At 39.1% G+C, this 21,001-nt stretch overlaps 2 protein-coding genes across 4 annotated transcripts; one reads left to right on the forward strand and one right to left on the reverse strand.

Moving 5' to 3' along the window:
- Positions 1–584: 584 nt before the first annotated feature.
- On the reverse strand, positions 585–10,044 carry prxl2b (peroxiredoxin like 2B). The gene is made up of 7 exons (XM_061043115.1): positions 9,860–10,044; positions 9,244–9,448; positions 8,433–8,484; positions 8,101–8,164; positions 7,906–7,981; positions 5,266–5,384; positions 585–928 (listed from the first exon to the last, which is right to left on the reverse strand). The coding sequence occupies exons 1-7, from the start codon at positions 9,920–9,922 to the stop codon at positions 902–904; spliced, it is 606 nt and encodes a 201-aa protein (XP_060899098.1). The 5' UTR covers positions 9,923–10,044; the 3' UTR covers positions 585–901.
- A 2,203-nt stretch (positions 10,045–12,247) lies between these two features.
- Positions 12,248–20,835, forward strand: slc45a1 (solute carrier family 45 member 1). Of its 3 annotated transcripts, none has more exons than XM_061043118.1 (10): positions 12,248–12,432; positions 13,012–13,452; positions 13,547–13,639; positions 14,496–14,720; positions 14,805–15,691; positions 15,784–15,937; positions 16,049–16,225; positions 16,369–16,574; positions 18,596–18,718; positions 20,075–20,835. In XM_061043118.1, the coding sequence occupies exons 2-10, from the start codon at positions 13,032–13,034 to the stop codon at positions 20,165–20,167; spliced, it is 2,379 nt and encodes a 792-aa protein (XP_060899101.1). In that variant the 5' UTR covers positions 12,248–12,432; positions 13,012–13,031; the 3' UTR covers positions 20,168–20,835. The 3 variants fall into 3 exon arrangements, with proteins under 3 accessions (XP_060899101.1, XP_060899099.1, XP_060899100.1); XM_061043117.1 differs by having other exon boundaries at positions 12,249–12,432; positions 18,596–18,821; XM_061043116.1 differs by lacking the exon at positions 20,075–20,835 and having other exon boundaries at positions 18,596–19,128.
- The last annotated feature ends 166 nt before the right edge of the window (positions 20,836–21,001 follow it).

Genomic DNA, 21,001 nt, shown 5'->3' on the forward strand with positions numbered 1-21,001 from the left:
TCATCTCAAGTCTCTCCTTTGCATGAACATGTGTGTATAAAAACCTGACAGTTTTGTGCATTATCATCTTTGCAAAGGCAAAAAGATACAAGACAAGAATGCTTCTATATCTATAATTTACTTTATTCACATTTTAGTTCAGAAAAAATCTATTTAACAATTAATGCATGCGTGAGGTAGGACTACACCATCTTAATTATGATTTTTAGATTACATCCCTATATTTAAATTTCTGGCTACAATTACAATTCATGGTTCTCACATCATGAATCCTTCTAATATAGTTGATCCACTTTTTTTCCTCTGGTGCCTACAATCCTTTGTAATTTTACTGAAATAATGAATAGAATATAAAGTGAATGTATGAAGAAGGGGGTTTAAAAAAACCCACTTCAATGACAACATGTACTGCTTTGACAGCGCCTTAAGAGAGGTCTATGGAGTGTAGTTTGTGAATATTTTTGCACATATCTGAGGGCAGTTTGTGTCAAAGTGTTTGATATGACCTTAAATTTATCATATTCCTCTGTTTGCACTGAACTGCTCACAAACTGATTTGGATTTTAAGATCTTTATAACAACCACACACAGAAATATTTTTTTCTATTATAGACTGATGCAAAAGATGCAAATAAATAAAAACAATGAATAAAAATTATAATTGTTGTGATCATGATGTAATTTTAAAATGTATTTTAATGAAAAGGTAAAGCTTATAAAGGAGTGTCACTGAAGCTTTCCCATTATATAATAAAATAATAAAATATTAAAACGTCAAAAAGGAATTTCAAGCAGTTAAGAATTTTGGCAGACATTCATGTTCAGCAAGTTCACTTGGTGTTACTCGGCTTCTTTCATTTCCATGTCAGCCTGCCGGTGTGTCTGATAGGCAGCTCAGTCTTCATCGAGTACAGATGTCATCATTGCACTGTAGGAAAAAGTACAAATGTTAAACATCAGTAATGACGAAATAATGATTTTTTAAAGATGCATTTGGATAAATGACAGTCAATTGAAAAAAGTGAACCAATACAGACAACGTCTGACAGGAAAGATAGCAGCTTTGATTATCGATCAAGCTGTCCACCCAGCTACATAACGCACATTTCCCTGCTCTGTACATTGTGAATCCAGCTAATCTCCCTCAATCCTTATTGATTCAAAAGAGCTATTAATCGTTAATGTGAATGCCTCCAGTGCACCTGAGTGTAATTTAAAATGTTGAGTAAGTTCACTTTCCAGAGGGGGACATGGCTTCCCCTGAAATGATTCAAAAGCCACAAAACACAAATATTTCAAACAATCACAACTCTAAAACACTGTTTCAAAACAAATCCATCTGCAGGGGGCAGAGACGGGTAATGACACACTAACTGTTTCCATCTGCTGCGCTTTGTCCTGTTGATTTTATGGCTGCTGAGTGATGGAGAGCAATGCTTGAGGAAGATGGTGTTACAAGATTATTCCTTTTGAGCTCGACATGAATTTCTCCTCACGCCCTGCTTAAAGTAAATGGCTAAAGAGAAAATTCACCTGCAACAAATCAGAGCCGTTTAACCTCAAGTTCTGGATGGATCCAGGATTTCTTTCTAAACGGCTAAAAAACACACACTGCAGGGTTTTATGAACTTGATAGTCCAAGAGGTTGACAGATTTTATGTGAACCGCTTCTTAGTATGATCTATAACAGACGATATGTTTCAGAAAGCCGAAAGAACATGACGCTTGTATTTAATTTACTGTAAACGTGATTAATGAGACTATTAAATGCCCCTTTACTGTTACTGATGTTAGCTCTCCAAGTGGTCAATTTGAATTAATTTTTTGGGGGTTTCAACAAAAAAAAATCTTAGGGAACAAAACAGTAACCACATCTTAGTCTGTGAGAAACTGAGACAGACATGTTTCACTGCTTACAGACATATGTCAGACAAATCTATTAATCAGGTAAACTATTATTGGAATGAAATGTTGCAAGCTCAAATCATATTACCGGTAATGCTGAAAATTTGATTATTAAATGTTATTAGAGACATTTAATTTACATGTTAGAAAACAACTGTTGAATATTTTAGCCAAAAAATGCAAGAATGTGGATTGAATGAGAACGGAACCATTTATCCCCAATTCACAGATCTTTTTTAAAATCTATGGACCACGTGCATGGAATGAGATTGTACAATACTGAACATATTTGCCCATTCCTTTCTTTGACAATGCTTAATGAAACAAAGTATGCACAAGGTAATCAGCTTAGGTAAACCCTTAAGGATTCAGTTGTACCTCATACAAAGCCTTTAAGGCCATAGGAACAGACCCTTGTGCGTCAATGTGTTGCTTTTTTTCTGCATTTATGTCCTTTGTTGTTGTTGTTGTGATTCTTTCTTTATTTTTCTTATTATTATATATTTTTTTTATTTTCTACTCGCTTTTATTTGAGTCCCCGCTTTTATGCTGTGAGCTTGACTTCACTGTAAAGGAGGGAAACCTCAGTGTCTTTGGAGTTAAAATAAAGGTTTTGAATTTAATTGAAATCATCAGGTGAAACTTGGTGGATCCAGAATGAGGACATGATGAACAAATAGGTTTATTGAGCTTTAGAAACGGACTGAAGAGACACATGTTGTTCTGCAGGGGAAACTTTTTTTTAATAGATTTTAAGACCTATAGACACAGAAACCAAAAGAAAACACTGTTCCACAGCGGTTTGAAGAAGAGGACACTGCATCGTTAAGTATATCGGCTTATGACCTCACTCAAAGCCTCAAGCCTTTCAGGGCTTCCTCCACATCAATATGTGCGATCAACATGGCAGATAGCTTGTGACTCGTAATCATTTTCTGTCACATTTTGAGAAGACAAGATCCACTGTGTTTTTTGGACGCAGCTCTCTTGATCTTCAGACAGTTCATGGGGAAGCAAGTTGTATATGATGCAATAACTCTGACATGGTGCATTTTGTTGGACGTAAGCAACAGAGCTGCAGGGCAAACGCGTTGAAGACCATGTGCTGGATATCATGGACATGCTGAAAGCCCTGATGATCACAGGATAAAACCCACAGTGCTAGTCTGGGCTCTAGATATCACGGCAATGATCCATGAGGAATTTGTCTGCTTTTTGTTAAGAACAGGAATCACATTTTAAATTGTAATTTGATACCACACAAGCAGAATCAACAATGTGGTTCATCCATATACTAAAGCTTTTTAAACTGTGTGTTTACGTTGTGTCATTACAAAGCTCCTCATGCAGAGCTCAGTAAATGTTTGGAGACCCTCTGGGCTCTATACTCGCCTTCTTGCATTTGTTTGGTGTTCACCATTTGTTGAAATACGAACTTGTTCTTTAGGGAGAAAAAAAAAACGGTTTTGCCTGAGGTCTATAAGGTTCTGCCAATTACACCAAAGTAATCAAAAAGTTCAGAACTTTAAACCTCATGATCAAGACACCAAAGCTTCTCAAAATGAACATCCAAATCCTCACGTCCTCATCTTTCCTATATGAAAACTAATCCAACACCGTGATAATCAACTGGGATTCCACTGACTTCTCAAGAACAGCTAAAAAAATGAACACACCAACAATGTAATAATTATTAAAGATGTTGCTTCCCTTTGCAATCTTTACAGAAAACATTTTTTAATTCACACGACTAAGCTTTAAAACACAGAATGTTCTGAATGATAAGGAATCATTTTACATTTTGAGGAATAGTCTTAAGACTTGGAAACTTGTTCTCGTTCCAGACTAACATTTTATTACAAGTTAGAAACACTTTCACACTTTCTGTCTGTTAAATATATGACAATAGCAAGCAGCTTGCTAGCCTAGCTTAGCATAGCATAAAGAGTGTTGACAGGAGAACACAGCTAGCCCCGTCTCTCCATAATTAGGAAAGCACAGCTAGAAACAAACACAATAGTTACATCCCAGTTGTTTGTACTGAAGCCAGGTGGGTACGTTTTTAAAAGTGTTAAACAAACAAATGATAACATGGTAAAAGTGAGTTTAAACGGTGCAGTTAGGCAGCAGTTTTAAGATGATTAAGACGTTTTATAAGCTGTTTTTAGTTTCTGTGCCCACAGTTGCATGGCTGGAACTCATGATTCTTTTACAAGCATTAGAAGCAATGTTTTTTGTGGAAATCCTAGGAATCTTTAAATGAATCCTTTATTCTCAAGAAATATAATTTTTCTGGCCCAAATTAAATCAGTTTGATATTTGTTTTTTTTTGCCCTTCAGCTCCAGCAAGGCTCGCTTGAACTTAAAATAAAGGAAAATCAAATTAACCACCCTACTAATAACATCAGCAGCATGACAACGCTGCACAATAGTCTTTAAAAACCCACACAAACACATACATATATATACTGTATATATTTTATGAATATAAATGAAATGGTTACTTTAATATCTTGCAAGTCTATGTTAGCAACAAGTAGTTTTCATTGATTTGACAAATATAGAAGTTAGTGACATCATGTATCACTTACTTCATTTATACATGTATTTTATTCATTTACTAGATACAGAATTAGCTTGATTTCTTTGAAGTTAAATTGAAGTCTTTCATACATTTTGGTAAAGATTCCCAGTATGTTTCCAGGTGACACCAAAGTGAGTCAAACTTTATACATATAGATGTAAATCCCAAATCCAAATTTGCCTCAGGGGAATTGCAAGGTATTTGTTGAGTACCGTCTCTCCTACCTTTTCTGTTTGTGTTTGCTGAGCATTTTTAAAACACAATTATTTACAGACTGAGACCACTGCGCGAGTAAAACGTGTTTTGGGGGCTGTGACACGGACACTAACAGACCCTGAAGATGGAGTAATAAGTGTGAAATTGTCTTTGAAGGGGCTGTGTGTGTGTTGCTACTGACGTAAATCAGAGCCTACTGGAAGAACATTAGCCTGGTGCGTTAGTTAACCCAGTGATACCTTTTCCTTCTATTTGATCCAACACTTTAAATCGTTCAGTGACAGGGTACCTGTGTTGCTGTTTAGTCTGATGTTGGTTGTGTCTTTTGTCTGATTTGATCTTTGTTTTTGTTTGCTGCAGAACAGGAACCTGCTGTAAACCAGTTTGAACTGAGTCAGGCCCGTTTAACTGTAACCTTTGTTATGTTCCTTTTAATCTTTTCCTGTATAATAAATTAAATTAAATAAAAAAGTTAAGTGTAAGAGGGGAATAAAGCGAAAAGGGTGATGAAAAGAGGAGGTAAACATGTAGGGGTTTCTGTCTTCTCTGAGGGGACTTACCACTGGCCTTTGTCCTTCTTTTACTTCAGCTGCGATACCCAACACCTTGGCGATATCCTTCAGTGGTACGTAATCTCCTGGTGAATCCTGGACAAAGTGTAGCAGGACCTTTTCTCCACCTTTAAAGAGAGGAATCATTGAGTTATAAACTTGATAACTTTATCCATTTAAATCACAGATTTATTTTTTTAATGTTCTTTGGTTAAAAATCATCAACATTTATTTAAGATAAAAAATCATTGCGGTCTCCATCATTTACAAAGACGTCAAGATATTAAAATATTAAAGATAATTGACTTTGACTGCTAACTGAGAACTGACTGATTCCTCCAAGAGAAATGTCGTTCTTAAGAGCATGTTGTAAAATAAAATATTGAATCAATATTTGGGGCACAAAAACCTAAAGGCAGATTTAGATCAGGGTGGATACACAGGACTTGAAGCATTAGACAGTCAGTGAAGCGTGTTTGGAAGGGTCCAGTGGTCCAGTTCAGCATGGATTTTATGTAAGATGGTGAATGCCATGTAAGGGATTTATAAATAAAAAGCAACAAGTGTTTATCATGCCTTTGTGCCAGAGAAGACCAGCCAACTTTCTTATACAGGATACAATGACGAGTGCTCTGGGGATCTCCGGTTTTGAGTCTATGAAGTGAAACTGAGTCTAGGGATTTACAGGTGGAAGCAGCAGCATGTCTAACAAGAAATCACCATAATCTAGAACTGAGGGAGCAATCACACTTTTCCAATAATTAACAGGGAAGTTAGTTTGCTGATGAGGATATCAGTATGGTTTTTGAATTTTAATGTTTCATCAAGCCCAATAAAGAGAGGTGTATACATGCATTGTATTACCTTTTTTGTTTGAAGATAAATACAATTTACTGTTCAATATTTTACATTCTAATAATGTGAACACTGGCTCCTTTTCAGTAAGGCCCACATTTCAAAGATCTTTTGACTTGAATCAACTTAACTAAGTTTGTTGTTCTGGTTTTTATTGTTCTTCCTACCTGTATTTTAAAATTAGAAAATTGTTTATGTTTTTTTATATTTACATTTTGAAAATGATACTAATGTGTACTTTGGAAATATAAATATAAATATGCTAAAATGTTGTTTTGTTTTTTGTTGGTGTAAGATTATAACATATACTTCATATTCCTGTTGTTTTTTACTGTGGACCCCAGGAAGAATAGCTGAGCTCTCGGGTATACTTATACTCATATTCTAACAAATAAACAAATAACATGTTGATGAACGCTGGTTGGGACCCCCTGTGAATTTTTGACTAGGGCCCCGAAAGACTCTAGAATCACATTCGCCACTGGTTATAAATATACCTTCTCAAGCCGATTTCCTTCCATAACAAACAATATAATCAAACCACACCATACAAGACAGTACCTGCAAACTAACGGAGCGTGCACCTCCCTCACTCTAAGGTTTGGACAGAAGGTTTACACACACACACACACACACACAAAAATAACTCTGCTTAAAAATCTCTTGGATGGGCCAAATGCTGTGCATTTTTACATCTCTTAGATGAGTCTTTGCCTCACCTGCAAGTGCAAATAATATGATACTCGAGGGTCTATGGAAAGCTCTCCTAAAAATGTTGATTGAGTTTTTAGTTCTGTAATTTGGTGTGTTTTGACTTTGTGCATACACATTTCCAGGAAGATGTTTTTTTTAGAAAAGATAATAGAGTATGAGTGACAGGAGTCAGAAACACTACAAAATGCTGTCACTTAATGCACACTTTGTAAAGCTTACTGTGAACTTCAAGCTTCACTTCAGTAATGTGATACAGCAGTGCCCTCTAGAGAATGAACTGCAATCTGCACTTTATTTCCATTCAAATGATCAGACAAACATCTGCCTTATTAAAGGGGCTATATGTATAAATCCTTTTTTATCGCCCATTAATTAGCGAATGGTTAACTGATGTGAAAGAGTTGAAGAGATGTTCACTGTCTATCTGTGTTGCCTGTATAAAATGTTTCCCCGGGTCGTATTTTCCGCAAAAGCTCCAGGAAGTGACATTTTATGCACGTTCTCAACGTCCTCCTCACTCCGCTTACAGAGATCAACAGAACAAACTCATCACACACTCCCGGTCTTCACCTCCACAGCCAGAGGCCGACTTCCACACACTTCAATCCTAGGAGCTCTCAAAGACGGACAAACTCATCACACACTCCTGCTCTCAGCCAGAGCCTGCAGAGCCTGTCGTTTGTAGGATGGAGAATGAATACAGACACACAGACTCCTTCACATACTTTCACAGGTGTATGACCACTTACCTCCTCTGTAAACATTATGCCGGTAAATATCCAGTGTTTCGCGGCCGATGATGATGCTCGTTTGTGTACGTACGAGCACGTATGACGAGCACGCGAGGGAGAGCGAGCAACAGGTTACTGGTGCATTTCGACTAACGACCATGCGGTATCACTACAAACGCAGTATTTTTGAAAGTTACATATAGCCCCTTTAATGCCAATGCAAGGTCATTAACATGTTGGACTCCCCCTGGTGTATATATGTTTTGAGCTATTGTTCTTTTCATTCACACATACACTTTCAAAAGAGAGAACCATCCTAATATCATCTTCTATTGTATGGAGACTGTACCTTTAGCTACAATGAGCATGCCTCCACTCTGGAGCAGATCTCCTGAGAAGTTTCCCTGGATGCCAGCAGCTTTGGCCTGCAAACAGTAGAGGAAACATGAAGTCAGAATTTAGAATGTCATTGTGCATCTCCCCCTGCTCTTATGACTTATTAAAGCATTTAAAAAAAACAAAGAAAAATCATGAAGTTGTCTACCTTTGAAGCCGCTTCTCGCACTCTCTTCCCCATAGCAGCAGGAACCACACTAATGGCTGTGTACCTGGGTTTGAAAAGACACAGTTTCTCAATTAGACATTTATATAACATATAAAGGCAGGTATTTTGGATTTCTTGATTTCTTTATTTCAATATGATTCTGACTCACTTGCTTTAAAATTAATTAAATGAAAACAATTCATCTATTAACAAAAGAGCGGCATATATATTGCTAAGATTTATTGCAGATTAAGTCCCTTGAAAAATAAATTAATCAACGTATCTTCATTTTAAAGCAAAAAAATTCATTTGTTTGGATTTACTGTGCTCACCTTTTAAAGCCCAAATCCTTGTAGGTTCTCTTTTGTTCATCAACATAAAGGGCTAGAAGAGAAGGTGATTGTGGATTATTTACATTCTTATAAAAATACAAGACAATGCCAGTGATGATTTCAGTAAGCATGTCTGATTCGTTCACACCCTGTAGTACTGTTCTGTAGTACACTTTAATTTGTAAAAGGATGACAAAGAACCTTGTGAAAGGTCACAATTGACGGCTGTGCATCAGAGATTATGCTCTGTGAAAATAATCTGTCATTTGTGTTTTATTTCCAATGTAACATAAATTAACTTCTTCCCAAAGTTCACAAAAAAAAAAAGAAAAATAAGGGTTTCTGATATTATTATTCCAAGACTTGTTATGAGTTGACGCTATACAAATAAAAGTTGATTGATTGATTGATTGAAGACCTGGCTTATTTGACCAGAAGACAGCATCTGAGCTGCACTGTCTAAAATCTATTTTACTGGATAAGTTTGTTTGTTTGTTTGTTTGTTTTCTGAGACACAGTCCATTAAACACATCACACTTTGGGAAACGCTGGTCTTCTGTTGTTTATAAGCAGTTTGGTAATTTTCTGTGTTAAAGTAATGAAATTACCAATTAAGGCTGTAGGGTAACAATAGGTTTTGTTTATCCGATTAAAGACTTTTGTAAATAAGCCTTATGTGAAGATTGTTTTCCCTTAATTTGGTTCATGATTGTTAAAGCGGTACATATTGTTCAGTTCAGAGAATTATGTAAGTGAACTCAAATAACGGAAAATACCCATAATTGCATTAGATGAGTGAGAGAGAGCTTACATCCTTTGAAAAGCCCTCCTTCCTTAAACTCCTTCAACCCAAACTCTTCTGGTCCAACGCCTACCAGGGCTACACCACTGGCTCTCAACTCCGGCTCCAGTTTGCTGACCTCTGACGCCGTCCACCGACACACCTGACAGCCAAACCTGCGCAGGAAGAACAAGACCACCGGCTGGTCCTGCCACAGAGACTGCAGCTCCACATTCTTAAAAGGAAAAACTCACCATGAGACCATAAGACAGGTAACATATGGGACATGCTTGCAGGTAGACTTGTTCCAAAATGTAAATGCTATCTGTGATCAAATAGTAAAAAAAAACCAAAAAACAATATTACGACATATATTCACATGTATTCCCTTCAGATCGTCCTTATGTCACCCTGGAGACTTCATTTAACAGCACTTAAAGCAAGGCTGTGATGTAATTGCAGGTTAAATAGCCTAGAATGTTTATCTCTCAGCAGGGAACACACGACTCTGAAGGTGGATGCGTCTACCTCTCAGCAGGTTGTAGTATCAGACGAGAGCAAATTCGTACTACACAGATAGGAAAGGTAAAACATATGCATCCAGACTTCTGGCTAAACAGTCACCCAGATGTATTTCTTTAGTTACCTCTCCAGTTTCACCACTCTTCAACAAATTCTTTCCAACTTGGGCGAGGTCGACGTTTGCCATTTTCAGCGACGGAGCTGCACTGACTTTAACCTGTTAAATTCAACGGTATATGTTCTTATACAAATATGATGTTTGAGTAAAGACCGCACTAAAAGTTGCAAAACAAGTATATCCTGATACGCCCACTGAACGCCGGAGAGCAATCAGGTTTTGTTGGTGCTGAAAAATGAGCCAATCACAGCGCCGATATTTTGAACGGAGGCGGGGCTTTGCAAAATAAGGGCCACTTCAAGCACGTGCACCTTACCTATAGACTGTAGTAAATGACCTCACTAAAACAATTGACCATTGTTTTTGATTCAATATTCATATGAGTTTAATTTTTTAACTTATACTGCACCTTAAAAAATTATTAAGTTCACCTTAAAAGAACTCAGGACTGAAGATTAGGAAATATAAAGTTTTGATAAAACGTTATATTGCATAAGAGTTACATAAGTTGTGTAACAGCAGGGCTCAAAGGTAATGTGATTTATTACCATGCTTTTGTTTGCTTTCATAGGTCGCTTTGATTTGCTTCTTATAGGCCAAGCTGTTTGCTTAGTCCAATTTGTCTGTTTTTTCTGAACTCCTGGAAAACCCTCCTTATTCTGTTTGGCAGCAAGGGGTTGAAGTGTATCCAACCATTGTACTTTCGTAAAAGAAAAATGAAATAAAAAAATTATACACTATTATTGTATGTAATACAGTACTTTTCAAAACAGGGTTAGTGCTTTACAAATTAAAATAAAATAAAAAGAGAAAATAAAACAGAAATGTAAGCCATGATAATAGCAATTTTCCTGCAGTTTAGATTTAGAGACATTATATGTTTTATCCATCATGTATATAGGATCAATAATATAGCCCATAGGCCTAGGGCGGCAGTAGCTCAGTCTGTAGGGACTTGGGTTGGGAACCGGAGGGTTGCCGGTTTAAGCCCCGGTGCGGACCAAATATAGAAGTTGATCTGGTAGCTGGAGAGGTGCCAGATCACTTCCTGAGCACTGCCGAGGTGCCGTTGAGCAAGGCACCAAAACCCCCTCCCCACCATCAGCGCCCGCTGTGGGCAGGTCCATCACGCTGACATCTCTCCATTAGTGCATGTCCATAGGATCCTGTTTGTGCATGTGTGTATATTTCAGCCTATGTGTGTGTTGCATGACTTACAGAGTGTAAAAACAGAAATTTTCAGTTTCAGAAACACAAAAGCTGTGGTTTGTGAAAATGAATAGAAACAGGTTGTTTCCATGCCCTCATGCAGCCTCAAGTGTATACAATGTTGTATTCAAATTCTTATTAGAATAAAAATATATGATGAATCTATTTTCTGCAGTTACCTTAAATAAATCTGTTTTTCATGTGACCAATGTACAGTATATGTAATAAACTTTCTCATATACCTATAATTGCATACCTGTATAGACCTCTACTTGAACATTGTATTAATCTACTGGTAAACGTTTTCACTGGAAAACTGAGCCACCCATATTGGTTTACATTTTTCCTGCTGTGACAAGTCTAAAAGTCTGCTGTGAAAAAAGATTCAATAGGACCCTCGGTCCATACTGTGCTGTCTCAAACTGCTTATAACCCATGTGCACACCAGTTTTCACTTTCTCTGATTGAGTAAATGATCTGAATTGACATTATAGGTATATTGCAAAAAACACACATCACCAACATCTTTTAACACAGCAACAAGACACTAGAAGAAAAAAACCTTACAGTCTCCAGTGTCATCATTTAAATGTCTTCATTTCTTATATGATAGGCTTTTAATTAAACCAACATGTCTTCTTTCTCGACATCGTCTGTGGTCAAAGCAGAACATTAGTTTACATTGACCAGCTTAGTTAAGGGGCTCTAAAAAGGTGTTTGAAAGAGTGTTCGGTGCAGCCACTGACTACGTTTTAAACAATATTAATAGTCGCTTTATTTCATTTTACCTTTATTTATTCTCGAGAAATCATCGAGGGCAAGCCCTCATTTACAATGACGTCGAGAGTACAATTAAAACGAATAAGAGACAAAAAAGACAAAAAACAACGAAGACAAAATACATAGATTATAAGACCAGAAGAATAAGCAGTAAGCAGGTAACTACAGTTAATAACATTTACACTCATGAGTACAGTGAACTGTGAGCAAGTGGCTTTACAAACCATTGGCTGACTATTGTCCTCTTAAGTGCATCTCTGACCTCAAGAATACTGTTTTTGTATTGGAGTAGAGGATGTACAGTGCATGTAGGTGGGCCTATAGGCAACAGACCGCGGTGCTGATGTTGCAGGGTGGGGCGTGACGTCACGGTAGAGACCGGGAGGAAGAGGCGAAGGGGGGTAGGAGAAGAGGGGGAAGGAGAAGGGACGGAGGAGAGAGCGGGGGGATGACTGCAGGAAAGGAAAAACTAAACAACAATCATGACTCGAGTAATACATTCACCGTTTATATTTATACAAATGAATTATAACACTCGGTCAGTTTACCATCACAGTTTGCCGCAATAAATGACGAGCATCAGCGATAAGGTAATTATCATATTTCACGTTTCAGTTTGCACGCCTTCATCGCCTTAAGTCGATTGTGTGGTCTTCACCTTGAAAAATCAGAATATAAATTAAGGGAAAATACCGAAAATAAGCATGATATGTCGATTAGACTTTTACAAAAGCAATCGATTGTCTATTTGGCTGCATGAAGGAGCTATTTCGGTCAAATGTAACGTCTAAATTTGAACGACATTGATACATTGTCCTTGTCAATATCGAAAGCCATCATCACCACCACATCCCGAGGCCCCATTGTGTCCGATTTGAGCATCCTCCATAAAAAATTAAAATGGAAACAGCATTCATGAGAGCGATGCCGCATCCCACACTGCTGTAGTCAGCCACGCCGAGCACATGGGCTTTGCGCACAACACTAACATGCGCATTGGTTGCAGTGCGTCGTGCCCATCACTGCCGATCACTGCAGTGTCCTCTTAGTAACACAACGTAATCATTAAGTTACTCACATGACTACCATGTTTCATTGAGATGATCTTGGAACACTTCTAACACATGAAAAACAGGTTTAAGCATGTTTCACCCTTTCTTTTTCTGCAGTGTAAGCTGGCTTGAGAGAGATGTCATCTCCGGGTATGGGTACCCCCAGTGACCCCCTTCTCTACAGTTCAGGGGAGGGGTCATCTACATCTCAGGAAAGATCCTGGAGGAACTCACTACCCAAAACTGCTAGCTTCCCAACGTCCAGTATTCGGCACCTCAGTCACCGAGCCAACAACTTTCAGAGACAGCCAAAGCGTCAGAAGCAAATAAGACCTTCACCACCTCCCCCACCAAATACACCCTGTCCCCTGGACCAGCTGGACCTTAGTGAGCTTCCCCCAAGACGCACCTTCGGAGAGTTGCTCTTCAATGGCAGCATACTGTTTGGTATTGAGTTTAGCTATGCCATGGAGACGGCTTATGTTACCCCTGTGCTCCTACAGATGGGCTTGCCTGATCAGTTCTACAGCTTGGTGTGGTTTATAAGTCCTATACTGGGTAAGTGAATCGTATGGTAAGATTTGAGTAGCAATGTTGTGTAAAGGTCTAGCTTCATTGAGTATTAATGTTGACTCCTGTCTTTGGCTTTCAGGATTTCTCGTTCAGCCTCTCATTGGAGCGTGGAGTGATACTTGTACATCCCGGTTTGGGCGAAGGAGACCCTTTATTTTAGCTTTGGCTATAGGTAAGAAATGGATGCTATCAGTTTGTACTTAGATACATTACGTGGTGTAACTTTGTATCTGCCTGCCACTTTCATAGACAACTTAAATAGGATGGCAAACATGATGCAACAAAGATAGCACAAGGCCACAGGGTGACAGCCATGTTGCTATTCAGTACAACAGCACAACCCTTGAGTGTGATATTGCTTTTATACTACAGATCTCATAATAGTAAACTGTAATACGCAACAACAGATCATTATTATTTTTGAATAAATCATTAATTTTGATTTGCCAACGCAAATAGTTCCACAACTTGACTTGTATCGGCTGAAACATCAGCTGTTGACAAATATCGTGCTATCAACTTATAATGTGGCATGCACTGATGTTAGCTGTCAGTCTGATGTGAACTGTGGTGCCAATTCAATACTGGCTAGTTAGCATAACTACTGATTCAGAGAAGAGGTTTTTCTTTGGGCAGAAGAAGTTGCTTGTAGGACAAACTGATTTGTTTTCATTGTGTAATAGGAGAAAAATGTCTGCAGTTTGGAAGTCTTTACACTGTCTGTGAGAAAGATAATCAACATGCAGTTTGTGAGACATATTCTAGTGACATTTCAAGAGGAGGGACATATACACCCAATCAAAAAGCTAATTTAAAAGACGACAAAAAGAATTCCAAAGAGGTCATGAAAAAACATTGTATTGGAATCTGCATTAGGCTAAATTGTTATGATGAATATCTGTATATTTCACAGTCTGTCCATCTCTTGTCAGCACTTGTGATTTTCTGTATGTTTTTTTTAACACTTAGAAGCATGTCTGTTTAACTCCTGTTTTAACATTAGAAAACTCTGCTGCTTATCTCTGAAGGCGCTTTAGTCGGTCTGACCTTGGTGCTGAATGGGCGGGACATTGGAGTTGCGATGGCTGACACAGCATCAAATCACAGGTGGGGAATTTTTCTGACAATTTGTGGTGTGGTACTGATGGACTTCAGTGCTGATTCAGCTGACAACCCAAGCCATGCCTACATGATGGATGTGTGCTGCCCAGAAGACCAAGATCGGGGGCTGAACATACATGCGCTGTTGGCAGGTAAGAGAACAGGTGCGGATCTGAAATTAAGCTTTATGACAGTTTCACTCATTCAGAAAGGCACTTTTGTTTGTTTCACTACAGGATTGGGAGGTGGATTTGGCTATATTGTGGGTGGCATCAACTGGGACCAGACAAAATTTGGACAGTCAGTCGGAGGTCAACTGCGGGTCATATTTATGTTCACGAGTGTCACTTTGGTATTTGCCACAGTCATGACTCTGTTCAGTATCCCTGAAAGGCCCCTACCAATGAGCCACCCAAACAAGAACTCCAGCAAAGCTCATCTAAAAAGCCCCAACCTCCCGCTTCCTCCATCTCCTCCTGTTCCTCCAGGTTTTGGACTTGATGATGACGATGAGGAAGGTCTTTACAACTATGATTTCTCCAATTCATGTAACACTGACCCCATGGGCCATTCTTGCAGTGCCAGTGCACGCCTTTGTGCTGGCCTCACAAGCCCAATATCGCCCCTGAGCCCCCTCACTCCAAAATATGGCAGCTTTATAAGCAGGGACAGCTCGATCAATGGCATCAACGAGTTTGCCTCATCATTAGGAACCTCCTATATAGACAGTGTTCTCATAAACTGCTACACAGGCCCACAAACACCACAGGGCCTAGCCTCCAACTCGACCACTGTTCCCCTGCCTCCAGGTGATTCCCCTCCTCCCCACGAGTCTACACAGGGGTCAGGGAGTCATTCTGCAGGACAGACCCTGGCCGATGTGGTGTCTCATCAATCAGGGGAAGCTCAAGATCCAGAAGAGCTACTGCCTAAGGGAGATGCACAATCCATTGAAGCATCTCAGGTCACATCTGGAGTTCAATCCTTTTCAGGGTCACATCGGCGCTCTTCTTCTGGTATCCTAAAGCGACCCCAGAGCCTTGCACTGATAGAGGATTCCATGGCAAGTCAGCTTGTTGCCTCTGAGGATGGACAGAGGAGAACAGTGACCTTCAGGCAGCAGGTCGGACCCTTTTTCAGGAAATTTCTAAATGTGTTTACTAGTATCAACCACAGTATGTTTGAACACAATGTCTTTTTTTCCCCCTAATGAAGGTTGCAAACATTCTGCTGAATGGGGTGCGATATGAGAGTGATCTGAGTGAGAGTGTGGAGACAGGAGAATGCCAAATGTCATTAAAGCTTCTGTGTATAGCCATCTACAGGATGCCGCCCTCTCTGCGGAGTTTATGCACAAATCACTTTTTGGGTGAGATTAATCCGTATGTACATTTGCTCTGCGACAAAAATCTTGCAACACCTTTAAAACAGTATTATAAGGTATTTGGTAGTTAATGATGTGCGTATTGTTACTTTATAGGCTGGCTGTCCTTTGAAGGAATGCTGCTCTTCTACACTGACTTCATGGGGGAAGTTGTGTTTGAAGGAGACCCCAAGGCACCCCACGACTCTGAGGCTTATGAACGCTACAATGCTGGTGTTAGCATGGGCTGCTGGGGCATGTGCATCTATGCATTTAGTGCTGCTTTCTACTCAGGTAAGCTACAATCATAATCACAATGTATTTGAAAATGCTCTGGTCAGGGCGGAGTCATTTCACAAAGAATTTGCCTTCTGAATTTTGGCAAGCTTCTCATCTGTTTCCTTTGTTTCTCTTGGGGTTTCTTCCTCTTCCTCCAGCCATATTGGAGAAACTTGAGGAGCGTTTCTCTCTTCGCACACTGTATTTTTTTGCCTACCTGGCATTTGGTTTGGGGACAGGCCTAACAACACTATCCACCAACCTCTATGTGGTACTTTCTCTGTGTGTCACCTACGGGGTGCTCTTCTCCTCTCTATGCACGCTGCCTTACTCTCTGCTGTGTGAATACTACCAGAGCCCTCAGGTGAGTACCTAGATATGCACGTTTTTATATCTGCAGTCTTTTTCTAAATTATATTTTACCAGGAATAACAAAAATTAATAGAGAAACATTTTGGGAAATTGTTTTTTTTTCTTAAAAGTTAGATTAAGGATTGATCCCAAATCCAACGTCTGCACACTAAATTTGAAGCCCCGGCCAACAGCTGGATACCTTTGCAAAGAGACTGGCACAGGTTAACACAATCCACAAAATCACCACCTCTTACTTCCTCTAATGAGCAAGTTATCTCAAGTTTATTCATATTGTTAAGAGAAGTAAAAAAATAAATACTTTGTGGCTTTAAAGGGCTTATATGCCAAACTATTTTACGAGCTTTAGAGGTGTTGAAACAAATGTACTTTGAATAGCAGGCAAGTTTTTTCAAAGTTTGTAGTCTTTCTCAAACTCTGTTAGTTGGATTTTCAACAAAAAACATTTATAAAATGATTTCAAATGTAAGTTTTCTAGCAGGTATCCGATTTTGAAGTGTTTTTGCTAAATTAGACAGATGCCTCTGTAGTCGAAAACAGTCAGTATAGTTTATATATGAAGCAAATTGGGCATTTACCAAAAATGTTGAAGTATACCTTTACACACAAGACTGTACTTAATAAGTGGAGGTAGCACTGTGTCTTCATTGATTGGTTTGTAAACTACAATTTTTTTATGCCTTGAGTTCGAGATTTCTGCATACTGATGTCTGGTCACCAGGAAAAATACCCGTAGCTTAAACTCTGTCGTAGTTGACAGGTTTGAGTGATGGCAATCCGTCACTCATGGGCTGCACAGCCCTAAAGCAAACGCTGCCTTGTAATTATCTTTACTCTACCATGGTAATCACACTGCATTACCATGTTTTCAACAGCAGCCAATTTCCTCTGACGCCATCCTCAGGTAGGGGAAGCTCACATGCTGTTATAATGTCAAACTGCTGTGATCCAGGTCGTAAATCAAATAAATCAAGAGTATCCGTAAGTGTTATCATTTCATCAGCAACTGAAAAGAATGAACAGTGGAAATCTAGTGTGGGAACTGGCCATATTTCATCTGAAAAACAAACCTTCTTAATAATCAATTAGTACAACTACTGTTAAAGTTACCTATCAGCCGCCTAACAAATTATAATACCGTTAGCCAGGAAGTGCCACAAAGCTTATACTGTGGTTAGTAAGTGTTAACACACTGCAATAGGATAGGTATAAATTCCTAGCTAATATAACACTAAAAGATTGAAACTTACTTCAAAGCTAACGTAGAGTATGAAGTGATTAAATGCTGACGTTAGCTGTTGCCTTTTTGCATCTTATTGGTAATCAAATGTGTTGTTTTAACTTCAAATATGCCCAGATTTCCCTCTAGATTCTCCATGTTGTCTGAAAATGTTCTCCTAGGTGCAAATGCCTGGCTAACATTAGATTCAAATGTTAAATTTTACTTCACAGCTTACATAATGTAAGATACAAAGATGTTGGATGCTAATGTTAGCAGCTGTCTAATGTGTTGGTTTAAGTTACAAATTTGGCCAGATTTCCCTCTTGATTTTCACTGTTCATTGTCTTTAAGTTCGAGCATTAGTCAAGAAGATATTAATGAGATATTAATGATTCTCAGCTTCTACATTTTCAAGACTCACAAACTGGAACACAGCAGAATAACGTTATCACATAATCTGAGTTCCTCACCCTGAGTATACCTCCAAAGAAAATTGCTGCCATGTGAAATGAAGATAACTTGAAACTTGCTATTGAGACCATAAAGTTATTAGAAAAATGTGTACTGAGGCGATAAATTAGCTGAGGAAAAAAAGAGTAATTTTGTCATCATGCACTGAATTATTTTTGCAAACACAGTTCCCTCTCCTTGCTCTTAAAACGAATGCAGGTTTAAGACATTTTGCATTGTCATCATCTTAAACCAAGAGGCTACATCCACTTCTTATATATAAAGTGTATGTATTTTCATACATTAAACAAATAACTGATTCATCTGATTATTTTTCTCAGTTTTGTGGCTCATCAGAGGAAGGGACCAAACGAGGGATGGGGGTGGACATCTCTCTGCTTAGCTGCCAGTACTTCCTGGCTCAGATCCTGGTCTCTGTGGCGATGGGACCTCTGACCTCACTGGTGGGTGGGGCCCAGGGAGTGATGTACTTTTCAAGCCTGATGTCATTCGTTGGCTGCGTGTACTCCTCTCTCTGCGTGGTGTACCACCTGCCCCCCCCTGAGGGTGAGCACCCCGAAAGCGAGACCCAGCCACTATTAGTGAACACTTAGAGTAGCCTATGAACTTAGCTAACCTCCCGTACACATACTATAACAGCAAACACGCTATCACGCTGTTGCTTAGTGTCTGAGTGTGTTGACCTTTAAAACATACAGGACAAATACACTGTACAGCACAATGACACATATTGTGTTACACTTTTCCTCACTGTTTTCCTCAGAGCTAGACAGACAGACAGACAGACATTGGCCACCAATCAAATATGTGTATACATGACCAGTGTGTTCATACAGTGTGTGTGTGTGTGTGTGTGTGTGTGTGTGTGTGTGTGTGTGTGTGTGTGTGTGTGTGTGTGTGAGTGAGTGCACGTGTCGCCCATGCATTTTTCCTTAGCGAATGTGTGTGAAGTTTTGAATGAACAGGCTGTGACAAATGGATTTGTGTGTGTGATACTCTGTCTGACCTATTTGAGTATAGGTACGTCTCAGCCATTCTTATGTCCAATCCTTTGCTTCTTTTCTTGCTTGTTGATGTCTAGTTTAGAAATGTTGATCTCTGTGTGCAGGCTAACCACAGCTTTCCCTCTCTTTTTCTTCCTTTTGTCAGTTGCCTAACGTCTGCATGAGCTGCAATGTAATCTCTCAAAAGCCTTGTGTTAATGTTTTGTTTCGGTCTAATGGCCAAGGGAATGTCTACCTGCCTGTTTCTCTGAGCTAGCATAGTAGCATCACACCTTAGGTGGGATTTTTCTGACTAGATGAATGTGCTACCAGTGACCTCACACACTGACTCACTCCATTTACTCAAGAGCTCTTCTGACATAATTTAGCAGACACCTACTTCATATTCATGTTAAGCAGAACAAAGCTTAATCACACTTACAATCTTGAAGGGCTTCATATTGCTCACATTTTTTTACACTTATAGAATACACACTCTCCAGACAGTCCATTAATTATTTAATTTAAGACTGTCCTGCTATCCCCGTTTATCTCAGTTTGGTGCTTGGGGAATCTTAAGTCTCTAGTATGGGGAAAATGCAAACTAAGCAAGTAATTAGCATAGATCTAGTTCTGCTTTACACATGCTTGTACACACCATGCACACCAACACTGGCTAACTTAAAAAACAAAACAAAAAGTTATACTGGCCACTTATTGCGTCTGGTCCCTCATTAAGCCACGGACAGCTGTGAGCTGTCATCCTACTCCTGGCCATGCGATTGTAATAATGACAGTGATTCTTGTCATTATCAGGAAGAGGAGAAGTTGAAACTGGGGTGTGAATCAGCATTCAGTCGGAAACCGAACAAAACAGAAGAACAGCAAACAGGGAGAAGACTCATGTGAACTGTGGGTTACCCTGGGGGTGGACAACACTGACAGAAAAGACTGGGGGTTCATAGAGCCAGCAGGGAGTGCTGATTTTGATCTTTAGGGCGCATGCTTAAAGAAGTAGGCTTTGCCTCCACCATGCTCTCAGCCCATCAAGTCAATATAGTGATGACCTTACATTTGTTAGCCAAGTTGCTCACAGGGCATTCAAAATTGATTAATTTTCCATCCTGAAGAAGCCATTTTCATCAGCAGAACAGTACATGTGATATATGTTTTAAATCGGTTGTCTCATGGCAAACAGTATACTTTATCTGTTTGCCTTCATTACAGGCCAACGCCGTGACTTCAGGGCCTGAACATAAGGTTCATCTCCGTACATATTGTTTGATGGTTTCGTTGACTAGCCAACAAAGTGAATATCCAACATTACAGAGGCGGTTTTAATTGCTGCCTCAGCAGAATGTCACTATCACCTACTGTTAAAGCATCCTGAACTGACTGGAGCATGCCATGCTAATGTTTCTGAGGAAACATGTATTGTATGGATCATGCTTTTGCAGCTTGCTTCAGATAAAACAGATTGGTTTGTGTTGTTTCCACCTATTGCTCAATTTCAGCAGTGTGACTGTAAAAGCTACTTTTATTCAGGGTTCCGTTCAACTAAAATGATCATTTTGCCATTTTGGACTCCTGTGTCAATCATTCTTTTTTCTTTCTTTTTTATACTAATAACCATTTAAGACTTCTCTAGTTGCCACCCAAGTTGACTTGAGCAAAAGGAAAAGGCAATATTCAAATTCACCACAGGAGGGAGCTAGGAGACAAGCATTAATTGATTCGGTTCAC

Source organism: Labrus mixtus, chromosome 7 (genome assembly GCF_963584025.1).
Source record: "Labrus mixtus chromosome 7, fLabMix1.1, whole genome shotgun sequence".
Lineage (NCBI taxonomy): Eukaryota > Metazoa > Chordata > Actinopteri > Labriformes > Labridae > Labrus > Labrus mixtus.

Excerpts from the sequence above, each read along its gene's own strand:
- prxl2b (XM_061043115.1), bottom strand. The coding sequence starts at position 9,922 with ATGGCAAACGTCGACCTCGCCCAAGTTGGAAAGAATTTGTTGAAGAGT. Across the intron at positions 8,165-8,432 it reads AAGGATTTGGGCTTTAAAAG|GTACACAGCCATTAGTGTGG; the intron begins GTGAGCACAGTA and ends TTTCAAACCCAG. Across the intron at positions 929-5,265 it reads AAGAAGGACAAAGGCCAGTG|TGCAATGATGACATCTGTAC; the intron begins GTAAGTCCCCTC and ends TTTTTCCTACAG.
- slc45a1 (XM_061043116.1), top strand. The coding sequence starts at position 13,032 with ATGTCATCTCCGGGTATGGGTACCCCCAGTGACCCCCTTCTCTACAGT. Across the intron at positions 13,640-14,495 it reads TATTTTAGCTTTGGCTATAG|GCGCTTTAGTCGGTCTGACC; the intron begins GTAAGAAATGGA and ends TTATCTCTGAAG. Across the intron at positions 15,692-15,783 it reads CAGTGACCTTCAGGCAGCAG|GTTGCAAACATTCTGCTGAA; the intron begins GTCGGACCCTTT and ends CCCCTAATGAAG.